The sequence below is a fragment of the Tachypleus tridentatus genome, chromosome 2 (assembly GCF_004210375.1).
Source record: "Tachypleus tridentatus isolate NWPU-2018 chromosome 2, ASM421037v1, whole genome shotgun sequence".
In the NCBI taxonomy this organism is placed as follows: Eukaryota; Metazoa; Arthropoda; class Merostomata; order Xiphosura; family Limulidae; genus Tachypleus; species Tachypleus tridentatus.
Genome location: NC_134826.1, coordinates 63,957,910 through 63,974,479, shown reverse-complemented (window position 1 = coordinate 63,974,479; position 16,570 = coordinate 63,957,910). Strand labels below are relative to the sequence as shown.

Below are 16,570 nucleotides of genomic sequence, written 5' to 3'. Positions count from 1 at the left end.
CAACAGTAAGTTGTTGGATTAATGGCGCTAAACACTGCATTTCGACGCTTGTTTTGAGGACAGCAGAGACTGTTGATTATGTAGCTTTGCGCTGACCTGAAAACAGACAAAATATCCACGAGGCGGAACAGCGGTTAGTCGGTGGACTTATGACGCTAGAAACCAGGTTTCGATATTCGCGATGGAAAGAAACAACATATATTCTACTTTGAAGTTTTGTGTTGAACCACAAGCAAACAAACACAAAAAATGTGCACATTAAAAATATTATAGGTTAGTTTCAATTTGACTCTCAATTCACTCATCGCAGTCCCCCCTTCTCCCCATTTTGCAAGTTCTGTAAATATTGGTTTAGGTAGTAAGATCCACACACGTAGACAGATGAACAACGTTTATCAATACAGATATCAACATCAAGTTTCCTTGTTACTTCCTTCTATACTTGTAGGATAAAATAAATTTTATGAAATTTGTTTTTGAAAAGTTTTCGCTTACGTAGATTTCAGGTAAGCTCGCATATATAGTTCTGTTCAGCGTCGAAATACTTTCCAGTTGTTAAATAATCATCTTATCTTCATATAGATCACTAATGGTGAGGTATGCATATCGTTTCATGCGAAGTCATTTTGCTATTTCGTGTTACAACACCCACTGTAAATAATTGACCTAAAGATGAGTGAAAACATTAATTTTCTACCTACGACATATTTTGGACTTCGATGGTAAATCAGGGGGAATAACAATGGCATTTCTGTTTACAAGCTTTGTGTAATTTTTATGCCATTAGAAAACCTCGAACTATTAAAGGTAAGAAAACCCATACGCGATTTTGTAATTACCTTGCTGGTAATTCTGGGGTTAGATATTTGACAGAAGCCGTACAACAAATAAAAGCTTAGTAGATGAAAATTATTTCTCTGTTAAGATTTTTAATAGAAAATATTATTTCTAGCCAGTGAACCATCTCCTGACGAAAGTGAGAATGAATTTTTAAAAGTTACTTCATATTTCTGTTGGGAATGTTTGTTTTTTTTTAATTTCGCGCAAAGCTACACGAACGTTATCTGTGCTAGTCATCCCTAATTTAGCAGTGTAGGACTAGAGGGAAGGCAACAAGTCATCACCACCCATTGCCAACTCTTGGGCTGCTTTTTTACCAATGAATAATGGGATTGACCCTCACTTTATAATGCCCCAACGGCTGAAAGAGCGAGAATGTTTGGTGTGATGGGAATTCGAACCAGCGACTCTCGGATTACGAGTCGAGTACCTCAACCACGATAAACGCAACAATCGAAAATGAATTTTGTCGCCAAAACTTTAAGTTCAAGTGTGACACATGCTATAGTATTTTGCAATAAAGACTTAAACTTTCCTAATTTTAAGGGTCGTGAGCCGCACTATTAAATTTCAAACTCAAACTAACGTGGCAAAGGTTCAGTTTAGAGAGAGAGAAATCAGAAGAGTTCTCTCTCCAACTGGGGTGTTCAGAAACGTTGTGGTTCCTCTTCGTCCACTTTCGTGAATTGTTATTAGGAATAAGTTGTTGTGTTTTTTTTAATTAATTATTATTATTATTTTGAACTCTTTGGGTGGAGGATGTCTCTCTAAATGTTGTCTTGGGAACTATTAAATTTGTAAGAGAAATGAAATTTTTAACAAAGAATTTCCTAAAAATCAAGACCATTAAAACATAATTTATTATTATCGCTTTCAAGAAACACGTGGATGTTTTCTTGACTTTTTGTGACCCGTTATCTTCGTTATTTGGTCCTGTCGTAGAAAATTCCGTGTTTCAAAGATTTGAAACAGTTTCGTTGTTTATATATTACTTCAGCTATCGAGTGTCAGCTCAAAGGAACTCGGTAATTTTTTACTGGATTCAAGAACAGGCACACTTAATCTAGTTTTTATTTGTTTACAAGGACACTTCACGACAAACACGTTAAATAAAACTACAAGGAATCAAACGCACGATCCTCAGATTACGACTCGAGGGCCTTAACCACCTGGCCATGCCAGCCCTATGAAAGAGGTATTTTGGACTATCTTTACCGAGGTCACACGGTAAATCATTTTATGCCCATTTTTAGCAAAATTTTAGTGTATTATGCAAGAGTCTATCGGATAATGTTTCTAAATTTGCTTATTTATTTATGGATGAATGCTGATGAAGTGCTGCGCGGTACTTTATATGATGTGATTATGACAGAATTTTGTATTTTCTGCAGTTTGTGTAGTTTTTGTGTTATTTTTAACCAGGCTGGACATGCGTATTCTATAATGAGTCTAATGTTTGTTTTGTAGATTTTTATTATATTATCTGGAGAAGTGCATTGATTTTTACCCGATAGGCTTCTTGCATAATTTGCTCATTTCCAGATTGTAGTCACTAGCGTACTGTTATCTGGTATCGTAGGCTAAGCCTAAAAATTTTGTCGAGATAGCAGTCTGTAAAAGTGATCCGTTCATGTATAACTTAGGTGGATCTCTTTTTAGTTTACTTAATCTTGTGAATAGTATTACTTGGTTTTTCGGTATGTTTACTTTTATTCTATGTTTTTGACAGTATTCTTCTATGTTGTTTAAGACTGGATGAAAGTTTGTTGCTTCTAATGAAGGAGTGGGGCGCTTGTCCAAACCGCTACATCGTCTGCATATTGTGACGCAAAACCTAAGTTTAGTTCCAATAGTGGCATGTTACCCACGTACGTGATAAATAAGATAGGACTAACTACCGTGATGACAAGAAAACCCACTTGTAGAGAAAATTATATATTTAAAAACCGCTGGTATGGATAGAGAAAGCACTAGTAGAGGAGCGAACAACAATTTTGGAGCAGCATGTAAGTGTTCAAGTAAAGTCCACAACAATTTAAAGCAACATACTAGTGTTCAAGATAAGACAACAACAATTTCCAAAAGCATTCTAATCTTGAACTAAAGACAACAATTTACAGCAATGTACTAGTGTTAAAGACCACACAATATACAAAGCATATAAGTGTTCAAGTAACGTCCACAACAAGTTAGAGCAACATACAAGTGTTCAAGTGAAGGCACAACAATTTACAACAGTGTACTAAAGATTAAGTAAAGTCCACAACACCTTAAAGCATTGTAGAGAAGTTCAAGTAGAGTGGACAAAAATTTAGAGCAGCATACAAGTATTCAAGTGAAGTCCACAATAGTTATAACAGCATACTAGAGTTGAAACAAAGTCCTCCAGAATTTATGGAACATTACTAATATGTAAGTAAAGACTACATCAATATTCAGCTGTGTAAGTAAACACCACAACAATATACAACAGTGTACAAGTGTTCAAGTAATGTCCAAAACAATTTCCAGCAGAGTACAACTTTTTAAGTGAAGTATACAAAAATGTACAGAAGTATATAAATGTTGAAGTCCATAATAATTTACAGCAGCATATAAGTGTTCAAGTAAACTCTACAGCAATTTAGTGCAGCATACCTTTGCTTAAGTAAAGACAACAATTTAAAGCAGTATCCTAGTGTTCAAATAAAGTCCAAAACACCATAAATCAGTATACGTAAGTTGAAGTAAAGTGCACAAACATTTAGAGCAGTGTACAAGTATTCAAGACCACAACAATTCACAGTAGCATACTAGTATTAGAATAAATTCCACAAAAATTTACAGCAGAGTACAAGTGTTCCAATAAAGTCAACAAAAGTTACAGCAGCATACTAGTGTTAAAATAAAGTCCACCACAATTCCAGCACATTAATAGTCTTCAAGTAAAGACCACAATAATATACAGCAGTATACAAGTGTTCAAGTAAAGACAGAACAATTTATAGCAGTGCACTAATATTAAAGTAATGACCAAACAACTTACAGCAGCATATAAGAGTTCAAGTAGAGTTCACAACAATTTATAGAAGCATACTAGTGTTCAAGTAGAGTTCACAACAATTTATAGAAGCATACTAGTATTCAAGTAGAGTTCACAACAATTTATAGAAGCATACTAGTGTTCAAGTAAAGACACATCAATTTATAGAAGCATACTAGTGCTCAAGTAAAGACACATCAATTTACAGCAGTGTACTATGGTTCCAGTACAAAAAAAATGTACAGAAGTGTACAAGTGTTCAAGACCACAACAATTTACAGCAACATACTAGTGTTCAAGATGAAGACAACAATTTACAGCAGAGATCAAGTATTCAAGTAAAGTCAACAACAATTTTGAGAAGCATGCAGGTTTTCAAGTAAAGACAACAACAATTTACAGCAGTGTAAAAGTTTTTAAATAAGTGTACATGTGTTTCAGTAAAGTCCACAATAATGTACATCAGTGTACTAGTTTTAGAGTAAAGTCCACAGCAATTTACAGCAAAGTACAATCTTTTTAAATAAAGAACACAACAAATTACAAAGGCATACAAGTGTTCAAGTGAAGTATTCAACAATTCACAGTAGCATACTAGTGCTCAAGACAAGTCCCCAATAACTTTCACCTGCATACTAGTGTTCAAGTAAAGTCCACAAGAATTTACGCTAGCATACTAGCCTTCAAGTAAACACCACAACAATTTACAGCAGTGTATAACTGTTCAATTCAACTCCACAACAAATTACAGCAGTGTACCAATTTTCAAGTAAAGACCACAATAATTTTTAGCAGCATACAAGAGTTCAAGTGGAAATCACAACTATATTCATCAGTGTACTAGTGTTCAAGTAAAGAACACAACAATTCCCAACGATGTACAAGTGTTCAACTAAAGACCGCAACAATATACAGCAGTGTACATTTGTTCAACTAAAGACCGCAACAATATACAGCAGTGTACATTTGTTCAACTAAAATCCACAACAATTTACAGCAGTGTACAATTTAAACCTACGAGTTTATAAGGTTTTGGTATTTTCATCAATGGACGGATTGCCTACTTGATTATGTAACTAATAGTGCAGGTTATATGAGTTGACACTGGAATCGTTTTATCAGTTGAGAAATTACGATATTATACTTGGTAGAAACATCGGAAGTTGATTGTTTAACTGAAATATGAAAATAAGAAATACTAATTAGAAGTACCTAAATGGCATTTCATCGGTAACTGTAAATGGTCAGTGTATTTGTTACGAACATACCACGCAAACAATTTTTTTCGCTAATATTCAAATAAACTGCATGTATAGTTTGTTACTGACAAGGATGTGGAGCGGACGCGAAGCTATAATATACCACATACTCATGTCACAAGTAAATACTTGAAATGACCGTTTTTGGTTTTACAATTTTTTAACCCCTATGGAATCACGGGTGATTTTCGGGCAGATTATTTTTTTTGTCTTTTCTCCAGTTAACTTTATTTATTTGGTCTCTCCAAGGCTACAACAAAAACCCAGACCTCCCACAGCCACCTCGACTACTCTTTTACCAACAAACAGTGTAACTTACCATAATAATATAACGCTGGTTTTCTATTCCCCTCGGTGGACTCAGCAAATAGTCCGATGTGGCTTTGCAATAAGAAAATACATACACACACACACACACACACACACACACACATAATGATATAATGCATCATCAGCGACAAAGATTCGAACACATGACTCATAGCTTGGGAGTTATGTGCTTTAAACACAAGCTAAGTCCCCCTTTTCAAAAATGTAATGTGCTTATATAATATCGAAAGATAACTAGAGCTTTCGCAACTCAGCTCTTAATATGCTAGTTTTATTCCAATGTATAGAAAAAAAACGTTAAATGACAACTGTATTGTTAGTATGTCAACCAAATGGTTTCCATTTAATTGTCAAAAATCCTAACAATATAAGTATAGTAAAAGAATTTACAAAAGACATTTGAACGTCACATGGGGAAGGAGACACATGTTATTTGTGTCTTATTCAGACGTTCTTTATTTTTAGTGTTTGATATTTTACAAAGACTTACCGAACATAAACTATAAACATTATCTACTCACTGTTGCTGGATATAGTTGATTGATCCAGACGGACAGCAAGTCTGCAACATGAACCAGACTTTATTGGAGTAGCCTGGATCCATTCTCCTGACTTAGTGTTCAGCTATAAGATGGTAACATTGTTGAACGTCCAGAATAAGTATGTCACAATAGTACCGTTAAACCGATTCTTAGAATACTTAAATATTCAACACACGAGTAACTATTACTGTGAATAACATATATATAAACACACAGGTCTAGAATCGCGGCAAGAAATATGGTTTCGTTCGTTTTAAATAAAAAATGCCAAATGCGCAATGATACACCGGGGTTCTAGGTCCGAATTCCAGCGTTAATAGTCTACATACCTGTCGTTGATCTAACGAGAGACACAACAGAAGATAATAAGTTACAGTGTTTGTTATGTCTCCATCTTTAGGCCTATAGATAATCTTACAAGAGCTCCGCCCGATGGGGTCAGCAAAACAAAATAATGAACACTGAGCTTCTTAAGGTAACTATTTGGAAAAAGTTGACCAACTCATCCTGAGAAATGTTTATTTCCATGGTTTGTCGTGTTTTAATTAACGGACTGAATATTTGAAAAGTTTGGACCGTTTGTTACACAGCTGACCTGTCTTGTGAACTAATAATGTAATATTAAGTAAAGTAGTTGAGTTTCTATATAATTTAATCAACTTCAACATAAAACAAACAGCTCGTATATAATTATAATACACATGTAATTTTTTTTTTCTCATTATCCTCACCTCCATTCCACCACAATCTTCTTGGAACAAGAATCTTATGGTTCCAAAATCTGTATGTTCATCAAAACGAGCAACATGAGGATTTTTCACATCTCTCAAAGGAGGACAGTACAACATTCGGAAGGATCCAATTTTTGTATGTCGTCGGTGTTTGTGACGTTTCAGGAAGGAATCTTCATCTACACCTATATTTAATGTGTAAGAAATGACCATATAAGGAACTAATAAAATGTACTCAATTCTTTTTTCCAATCTTCTAAAATATTTTGTTGCACCTAATTATAATTACTGAAGACAAAAAAAGGAAACTAGAAGGTGGGCAAGTTTTTATAAAAGAGTACGATGACAAATTGGATCCACAGATCCAAATCTGAGAAGAACGTTTTTAAAATTATTTAAAATGTACATAAAACAAAGACATCGACAAACTTAATGGAGGTTTCTCGAAGATCAGGCACTGAATTAGTTAACTCACCTAATGCTATTGCCAGAACTTTCAAGAAACGTTCACCTAAAGTCAGATTGAATGAAATACATTCAAGACATCCTTGTCTCAATTCCGGTGCGTGTTCTTCAGATGGAAAACAAGAATTTTCATTTGTCACGGCGAAAGAATATTTTATTTCATACTTTACATCTGGGCGGAGACTAAGGCGTAGAAAAATTACCTTTATCTTTTACAGTTTTCTACATTTTGAATAATACACCAGGAAAACTGTCGAGTTACTTTGAATTAAGCTGAAAACTACCTTGAGAAATGGAAATAAATACACCTACAGGCCTAAAAATGAATTATATTTGGATTGCTGGTTTAAGAGGAAGTGTAATATTTGCGAGAAAGTTGGATTTTAAAAGCTAACAACCTGGAAACATTCAACAAAATATGATAATATTATTTAAACCAGATTTCTGTGTGGATATTATTGTTTAAAGAAATTGTTATAGTCTGAGAAAAGCAAGTTATAATCTATGAATTCGGATGGAGGGAATAATTTAAAATTAAACATAAGAAATAACTTGAAACTTTATGTCTTTGCATTGCAAGATCTATGTACCAAAACTGTTGGTTATTAAGAGCAAAGCTACACAATTGGCTATCTCTGCTGTATTGACCATACTACGGGTATCGAAGCTCTTTTTTAGCGTTGTAATACTTCGGATATTCTGTGAACCACTAAAGGGTGGAAGGAAGAGGCACTCCAACTTTTTTAGAGATCATTTAGTTTTCGGTGTCAGACGTGTTATGTTCATATTCCAACATTCCACAGCCATTATTAGTGAAGCCTCTGAAAACAAATCGTAAAATATTTAGTGAGGGACAGATTATCTATATTTACCTATAAAGTTAGTGATGTACAGATGATCTGTGTTTACATAAAAAGTTAGAGACGGAAAGATAATCTATGTTTGCCTATAATGTTTAGCTAAACATCGAATCCCAAAAATGGACAATTTTTAACTTTCTCACATACAAACATAAAAATATTATTAAATCTATACAAATCGAAACAATGCATTGAGCCAGTTGAGTATCCACTTTACATTCGTGTCAGTCGTGACAGATACATCTAACTAAACACCTAAAATGCCAGTTAAAGTTATCTAAATTTATCGTAAATATTAAAATACAACATTAAAATAACCATTTATTTCATCTTCTATTGTAGTGTGGTTGTTCGGTGCAGCAGAAACTGTTAGATTAGAACATGAAAACACTGATTAGAAATTACTTGCATAACCATAACCCAGACACCTCGAAACAATATTTATCAAACAAAATTTTCTCACAATTGTTACGGTGTGAATATCTAAGGTGACAAAGCATAATTATAATTAGTTATAATTGGATATTATATAGTTTTCTGACATTTTAACTCTATATTATTCTATTTAATTCTATCTTCTTTATCTAGTCTTTTCCAATAAAAAGAAGAGTATATGGTATTTCAACCAAACTTTGTCTTTCATGTCCATGGTCAATAAAGTATTTTGTTAAAAACAGATTATTGCAGACACAGTTATGTTGAAATACTATTGCACACAATTATTGATAAAGCCCTGAAAGAATGAATTAAGAATGCTGTGCTATGAACTAAAGAAATTCTATTAATAATATCTTATGGAAAATATGATTAATCAAAATGCATTCACTTAAAATGAAAATGTTTCTGATGCTCATTTATACTTATTACATTGATAAAAGTAAAGAATAATGATATTTTGAAGATAAATAGTTTTCATTTGATATCGTAATCATACTGTAGAATAGAATAAAAATGCCAAGAAGCTGTAATATATTACTGCCTTAAAATATAAAAAAAAACATATCAAAATTCCGTTCTCTCTCAGTTTGTGCTTAACATTCTGTCATTGCTATAGTTTTAATCTTTTCTTTTGTTGTTAGATTTAACATGCTTCATATCTAAGCCATTTGTATTAGTTACAATGAAGTAAATTATGTTCATCTTAAGGATAGAATATTTTTTGTTTGTTTGTAGTTAAGCACAAAGCTACATAAGGGGATATCTGTACTCTGGCCACCATCGGATGTCGAATCTCAGTTTCTAGCGATGCAGATTCGCAGACATGCCGCTGTGGGGCAAGAAGAGAAGGATAGGACTACAGTACACTAGTCTGGAGAGAAACGGGATGTTTTTCTTTTCTTTTTTACTACGTTCCAGTTGCCTCATCTGGTAGCCTTTAGTCATTTAATATTTGTAGATGTACGATAGCTATTGTATTTGTACTATGTGCAATCAATAATTGTAGAGTGGCCAAAATGTACGGTAACTATGGTACGTACATAGAGTGCTCGCGTCTGAAATAAATCTTTTTATATTTAATCAGGTTTTCATGTTGAGGTGTCCTTAAATTTCTGACATTTGGAGGTTCAAATGGAAAACTTTCATGTCGCATTTATATCTGTACTTAGTGTTGTGAGCTGTATGACTGACATTGTTGTGGGTTATATTTTCAACGTTTTAATTTTCTTCTTTAGTAGAAGCATAACATTCCCTGGTTGTTAAGGCACTAGACTCGCAATCTGAAGATTGAGAGTTCGATTTCCCTCATTTAACATGCTTGCTCTTTCAGTTGTGAGGTCGTTATTAAGTGACAGTCAATGGTGATTCCCTAGTTAAAGAGAAACTCAAAATTTGTTGGTAGGTCGTCTTGACTTATCTCGTGTCTATCACTTCAAAATTAGGGACAACGCAGATATTTCTGGAGTATCTTTGACCCAACATTCAAAAAACAATCTGTTTGCAAGAGGGAGGTGTTAGTATGACATTATATGTAGAAAGATTTAAAAAAAATCATCCAGGAATGCCAAGAATGTTTATGAATGTTAATGATCAAGAAAGTTTGTAAAATATGGAGGAATAAAATTACAGTTATAGATACGAGTAAACAGCTGTACAGAGTGCTGGTCATTTAGTAAAGTATTTCTTTCGAAGTTAGTTCAGTGATTGAGAAGTCAGTGAAATATTTAGATCAGTATTAGTTATCGTATATTCAGATACTCGATATGTTAGCTGTGGGATTGTAAAAGTAAAATTAGTTGCAGTTAGTCGTATTATCAACAGCGAATACAATTTTATTTAAAATGAAAACTACTTGTGAAGTTAGGACAACAACTGTGTACTCCTGAGTCACTTGGATTGGATTGAGAGAGAAAATTAAAATAAGACAAAGAGAAAGGAGACAGTAATTTAAGAAAAGGTAAAAATAAAGGAATATATATTATTAAAAGAAAAAAAATAAAATAAATCTGTCTGAAAACAAGATGGATGGAATTATTGGAAATGTTCAATGTGCTTACAACAGCGCGAATGAAGATATGCAAAACGACATCAATGAAGTCAAAATCAAAGGTTAGAAAAGTATACATGAAGTACAGCAAGGTCAATGAAATAGAAAACACACATATACTAGTAAAACGATAAAATATTTGGTTATAGAATTGATATATTGAAAGGCAAATCCAGTACTACCTTTTTCCACCTCTGTTCCTAAATTATGATATATAATAAGAAAAACAACAACATTTATTATAAAATGTGGAATATGTTGTGTGATCAATAACATAATCTTTATGGATTACTCCAGTCGTGTAACTCCTAACTCTAGTTCCAGAATTCAAATGGACAATCCAACAATACTGTCTGATGGAAAAGTGCTGTGTACTGTCAGACTCTGTTATAAATAATATACAAAGTAAAGAGAAGGAATAGTTAAAGAAAGGTTATTCGTATTTATTGGTACCATTTTAAAAGCAACGACTTTAAAAACATACGTATCATTCCAGATGAGAGCCACAACGACTATCAAGCATGCCTTATCCAACAGGACTAGAGTGGCACACTATAAGGAAATATCTACAATAAAGTTTCATAAAAGGATATAGGGAAGGAAGATACCTTAATCACACTTGTAGAAGATTTGGAAAGACATGCCCAATTATATAACCCATGTGAAACGGTGTATTCTTTGGCAATGGATTATGAATCCATTACAATTACAGATAAACTACTAAATGCATCATCTAGCATTTGTGGAATTCTCAATTTCTGTAGTGTTGAAACATGAACTTCTCACAGTGACAGTCTAGAAGAATTGAAAGAATGAAGCGGACAACTCGTAACCCAGAAAAACAGTCGTTTATTAAGAGCACGTGTTACAGTAAATGTAAAATAAAATTTGTATGTAATAAACAATATTTCTATATGATACTAAAAAGAGGAAATTGTTATAAATGGAGAAACTGTGACAGCTGCAGCAAAAACAACTATAAATGAACAGCTATTAATATACCAAAGAGATAATGGCTCAAGGACGTTTATTATAGTCCAAAACAAATCAAAGGATTCACAAAGAGCTAATCAGACATCAAAACGATAGAAACTAGCTGAAATTATGGGGTAATGTTTAACTCGAAGTTCTCCATTTATTTATATTAAGTTCATTAATTTTGGAAAATCTTGTACAATCTCCTGAGTATATTGATAAAGAAAACCTTGTAATCCGTTGCTTGATAATACAAATACAGTTGTTTGACCCAATAAGACATGAGAAATTGTTTCTTATGCTACTAACATTAAGTTCCAGGAAAAAAATATTTACTCTTATTGTAAGAAGCTTATCTTATCCATACCTCATTATATAATTGAGGAATAGAGGATGTTAGAAACTAACTTGATGGAAAGGCATGGTTTTTTAACCGATTTCAACTCGTTATATATTAAATTGATTCAAGTCGGTGAATAATATAACGTCATTGCGCGTAATTTTTTATTTGATATTATTATTATCGCTTTTGTTTTTAAGTAAATTTTTTATTTCACACATAATCTGCTACCTGGTAACATAGTGCTTTACTTGATGGTGCGATGAAGAACCTCACCGTTTCAAGTATAATGTCATCACTTCGTAGTCTTTTATTAAAAGGAACGAAATTTCACCCAGAGTTAAGATAGCATTGAGGTTCCAATTCAATATTTTGATTCATCAGATGGGACAATATTGACCAATTAACATCACGACCTATTTTATGAGATTCCTGTAATATTACAGGTTGATTATCACAGACGATTCATGATATTTTTGTCTACGCTTATTTTTTATTTTAATTATCCAAATTCAAAAGCAAAATTGATTGAATATTTCAAAAATCACACTGTTTTGATGCTCTACCACTTTAAATTCTTAGTAATTAGCTCATAAATAATTCGGTTCCGCCTTTGCGATTTCCTGCAACGTAATATTATTTTTCTAACCACTGTATTCACGAACAAACAACCCATTTGGTAATTAAGAATTCAGTGCGTCTTGTATATAATTATGGCCAACAGAACATTTGCCGTAAGCTAAATTACCTTATCAATTATCCTTTAAGTTGCCAAGATTGTTAAAAATGTTTTTATTTTAAATATAGTAATCATATATATGTTGATATGTCGTTTACCCAGTGTAACAATTTCATTACAATAACATGGTCAATCTTCCAGTTGGAGTTCATCGGTTGTTAGTAGGTATACGTCAGTGTTTAATAATCCATTGCGTTACATTATTTTGAATAAAAAAATGAAATTTCTCATGTAAAAAACAACATCAAATCTTATTGTACATAAAGCTAATAATAATAATAAACACTTTCTCTTTATGGCCTGTCTTTAAATTTATTCGCATGTGTTAAGAGCGTTGTAGGGTGAGAAAAATACTATTTTACAACGTACCAGATTTTCGGGAATCCCGTGGTTTTTAATATATAAAAAAACATATTCAAACAAAGCGCGATGAACTTCTGATGCAGTTCCTTGAAATGCATCATTACTTGGTTCTCCTTGTACCTGAACACCTGAAAGTGTAAACATTGATTTGCTAAATTAAAATGATAAAAAATCGTTCACTTCAAGGACCACACAATACACTGTGTTTCAATTAAATTTTAATAAAATATTAAACGTTATCGTGTGTTTTTTTTCGACTAAGGCTTTGTTTGTTGTATCCCGACAAAGGACGTCGTCAAAACTTACCAATAGCAGATAAGAGAGAATGAATAGTTGAAATAGTATTATACACACTTCTTACAAAAGCCTCTCCCGGACCAGTACCTAATAATATGATTTATGGTGAAAATAACATGACACATTCGTAACTATTACAGGATATTTACAAATAAATGTTTCACTTACCGATTTCTCGAACATCAATAATGGGAATGTTTTTCATTATTAACAAACACGTTTCTGCCAGTTTTTACTGTCTTAAGTTTCTTAGAGCGTTAGGACGGCGGAGTTGCCAATACTTAAATCCACATCAGAAAATACTCTATTGCTATATGTGAACTTCAGTAGGTAGGTCAAACTGTACACTGGCACTGCCATAATTGGTCAACCAAAAATCGATTTTTTTGTATTGCTGTGACGAGAATAACAGTGCAAATAAGACTTCTTCATCTGAGAATTTGTAAACGTTTTTAGTTTGATTTACAAAATAAACAGAAGCCATTGTATTTGGTTGATACGAACATCTGTTACATCAATATTTCATATGCACATCAGGTTTATCCCAAGCACGAATTTAGATTGTGTTTAAATTTTATGGAAACATTTAAATAAAGCAGGTAAAAGATAAAAGGTAAAAAAAATCCATAGTTATAAAGAAGCAAACTTGATATACGTGATTATTTAGACACATCTATATTCTATTTTTTACAAGTTTTTATTGTTTATAGACTATATTTAATATTTAACATGATTTATATTAACTTTTATAACATGTTTTGGTACAAAATTATCTGGTTGAGGTATCGTTTTAAATTAGGTTTATTATAGAGCAGTGTCTGTTTGTTTTTGAATTTCGCGCAAAGCCTCACGAAGGCTATCTGCGCTAGCCGTCCCTTATTTAGTAGTGTAAGACTAGAGACAAGGCAGCTAGTCATCACCACCCACCGCCAACTCTTGGGCTACTCTTTTACCAACGAATAGTGAGATTGACCGTTACATTATAACGCCCCCACGGCTGAAAGGGTGAGCATGTTTGGTGCAACAGGGATTCGAACTCGCAACCCTGAGATTAAACGCCTTAACCCAACTGACCATGTCTGACCAAAGAGCAGTGTAAAAGCTACCAAACTACCGAACTGAAAATGTAAAGAATTAGATACAATATTTCGATCATGATGACGCTTTGAATGCTTATATGTATTTATTACTCTCAAGAAGATCACACCCTTATATTTCATGTCTGGGATATACAAATGTGCAACATGGATATATATATATATATATATATATATATTCCCTTTCCCTCTTTGTTTTTGTGTTACCTACTTCACGAAATATAGCATGATGTCAAATATATACGAAACAACAACTTCACAATTATTTTTTCTTAATATATTAAAACTACAATTTCTACTCCTCAACTAGTATATATTGTGATGTTCTTGTGCACAAAATTTGAATTAGAAACTCATGTATCATAACGTATTTGTTGCTTCAGTGTGTTTAACTTGAATGTTCCAATTATCTACTGCATACTTCTTTTTGTCTGTTTTCTCATTTCAAACCTACACTTAGGACTGTCGGTATTGTGACGACTTCAGGAACTGAACTATGAATGTTAAATCTCTTACACTTGCTGCTGAATCACCGGATATTTTTATTTTAGATGTGTAGTTATTTCACTAAATAAAATAAAAGTAATGAAATTCAATAAATGATTTTTTCATTGATGTAATTTACAAATAATTGCATAAATAACAAACAAAATAAGAATATAATTGCTAATAAATGAATTAAAGATACTTTGAGAGTTTAATCTAGTGCTGACTTAAGGTTAGTTGGATAAAATAAGTTTTGTATGTTCTGTATAGTTATGGTTGAACATGTAGTCTAACCAAGATGGCTACATATTTATTTAAAAATATTACACAACTTTTATACTGATATATAAAGGAGTGTGTGGGTAAAACCAATAGCATATTTATTATTTGTGATGCTATTTTAATACAGCTAATTAGACTAGATAACATGTCTAACGAGCATACGCAAAACGAGCAGAATCATGCTCTCTGTACGCTTACAACACAGCATGAGCTATGAACTTCAAAAGCAAAAAAATTAAAATATTGGTAATCTTAACTTTGGTGTTATTTCCTTTCAAACACAACACTTTAAAGTTTAGTTTCCTTTCGAACTTCGCGCAAAGCTTCACGAGGGCTATCTGCGCTATGCATATCTAATTTGGCAGTGTAAAACTACAAGGAAGGCAGGTAGTCACCACCACCCATCGCCAACTCTTGGATCCTTTTAGGAACGCTGGGGATGTACATCTAATTAGTAGTTCTAGTAATTAAATATGCAGAAATTAATTATTGCTGGTAATTACACCTGAAAATGAAGTTACTTTTCCCAAATTAGTAAAACAAAAGTAGCAAAAATCTCATTCAAACGTGCTGAAGATAAACAGTATTGCATAATCACGTACTATAGCCATTTACAAATAATATACAAGTTTGTATCTTCATTGGTTCTGTTATACTAAACTGTTTGAATATTAGTTTCTTAATTTTGTTTCACTGACAACAACCAACCTTCGACAACTTATCTGCATGCGGTGAAAGATAGCTTTAGATTTGGGTTTAAGCACCCACATCCCCTCTTAAAGTTATCATTTTTTCTTATTTTTACACAAACGAGGCTTGCAAATAGAGGTTGACTCTGATAGACTGTGTATCCGTACTGTTATGTGGACCATAAATCGTCAGATACATCTTTCAATAAGACCCATTCCCTTTCTATAAGAAAGTTTGTATTCTAGTTTTACTTGTTTGCCTTTTATAAGCCAAGCTGTCTGATTATAGCCTTATTTCCTATACTTTTAGTAAATAGCTTAATACTTCATTATACCATAAAATCTTTCAATAAGACGCATTCCCTTTCTATAAGAAAGTTTGTATTCTAGTTTTACTTGTTTGCCTTTTATAAGCCAAGCTGTCTGATTATAGCCTTATTTCCTATACTTTTAAGTAAATAGCTTAATACTTCATTATACCATAAAATCTTTCATGAATATAATCCGAAGTTTTTATTGGAGTCGTTGGGCTCGTGCTATGGAGTGGCTCCACTGTGACGTCATCGTCGGGAACAGCAAAATAAACGAAGGAACTTCTTCCACGTCGTCTTTGAGCTTCATCATTCGGAACAAGGAGTCGATGAAACTGTAATATGGAACATGTGGTACTGACTGACTATTTTACTTCTAGTTTGTTACTTAAACGACGTCACATAGAAACAATGTGCTAGTTTTCTTTCAATGTATTGTAAAAAGCGTTAAGTGAAA

The 16,570-nt window shown here is 32.9% G+C and overlaps 2 protein-coding genes across 18 annotated transcripts in view; one reads left to right on the top strand and one right to left on the bottom strand.

Annotated features, from left to right (window-relative positions):
• Positions 1 to 16,570, top strand: part of LOC143243996 (uncharacterized) — a 159,506-nt gene that overhangs the window by 41,086 nt on the left and 101,850 nt on the right. For 3 of the 6 annotated variants that reach the window (XR_013024845.1, XR_013024839.1, XM_076487916.1), the window contains one exon: positions 9,223 to 9,494. The exons of 1 other annotated variant lie outside the window; for it this stretch is intronic. Coding sequence is in view for 1 of the 5 variants with exons in the window: in XM_076487916.1 (XP_076344031.1) it covers positions 9,223 to 9,226 (4 nt within the window). In the remaining 4 variants the exon portion in view is untranslated. Of the gene's footprint in view, positions 1 to 9,222; positions 9,495 to 11,030; positions 11,480 to 16,570 lie in introns of those variants that run through there. 2 more of the 6 variants (XR_013024846.1, XR_013024842.1) reach the window with 2 other exon arrangements.
• Positions 1 to 16,570, bottom strand: part of LOC143243997 (1-aminocyclopropane-1-carboxylate oxidase-like) — a 41,790-nt gene that overhangs the window by 13,231 nt on the left and 11,989 nt on the right. For 3 of the 12 annotated variants that reach the window (XM_076487925.1, XM_076487923.1, XM_076487924.1), the window contains one exon: positions 15,127 to 16,448. In XM_076487925.1, coding sequence (XP_076344040.1) covers positions 16,266 to 16,448 — 183 coding nt within the window. In that variant the 3' untranslated portion in view covers positions 15,127 to 16,265. The other 9 variants (XM_076487922.1, XM_076487921.1, XM_076487917.1 and 6 more) reach the window with 8 other exon arrangements.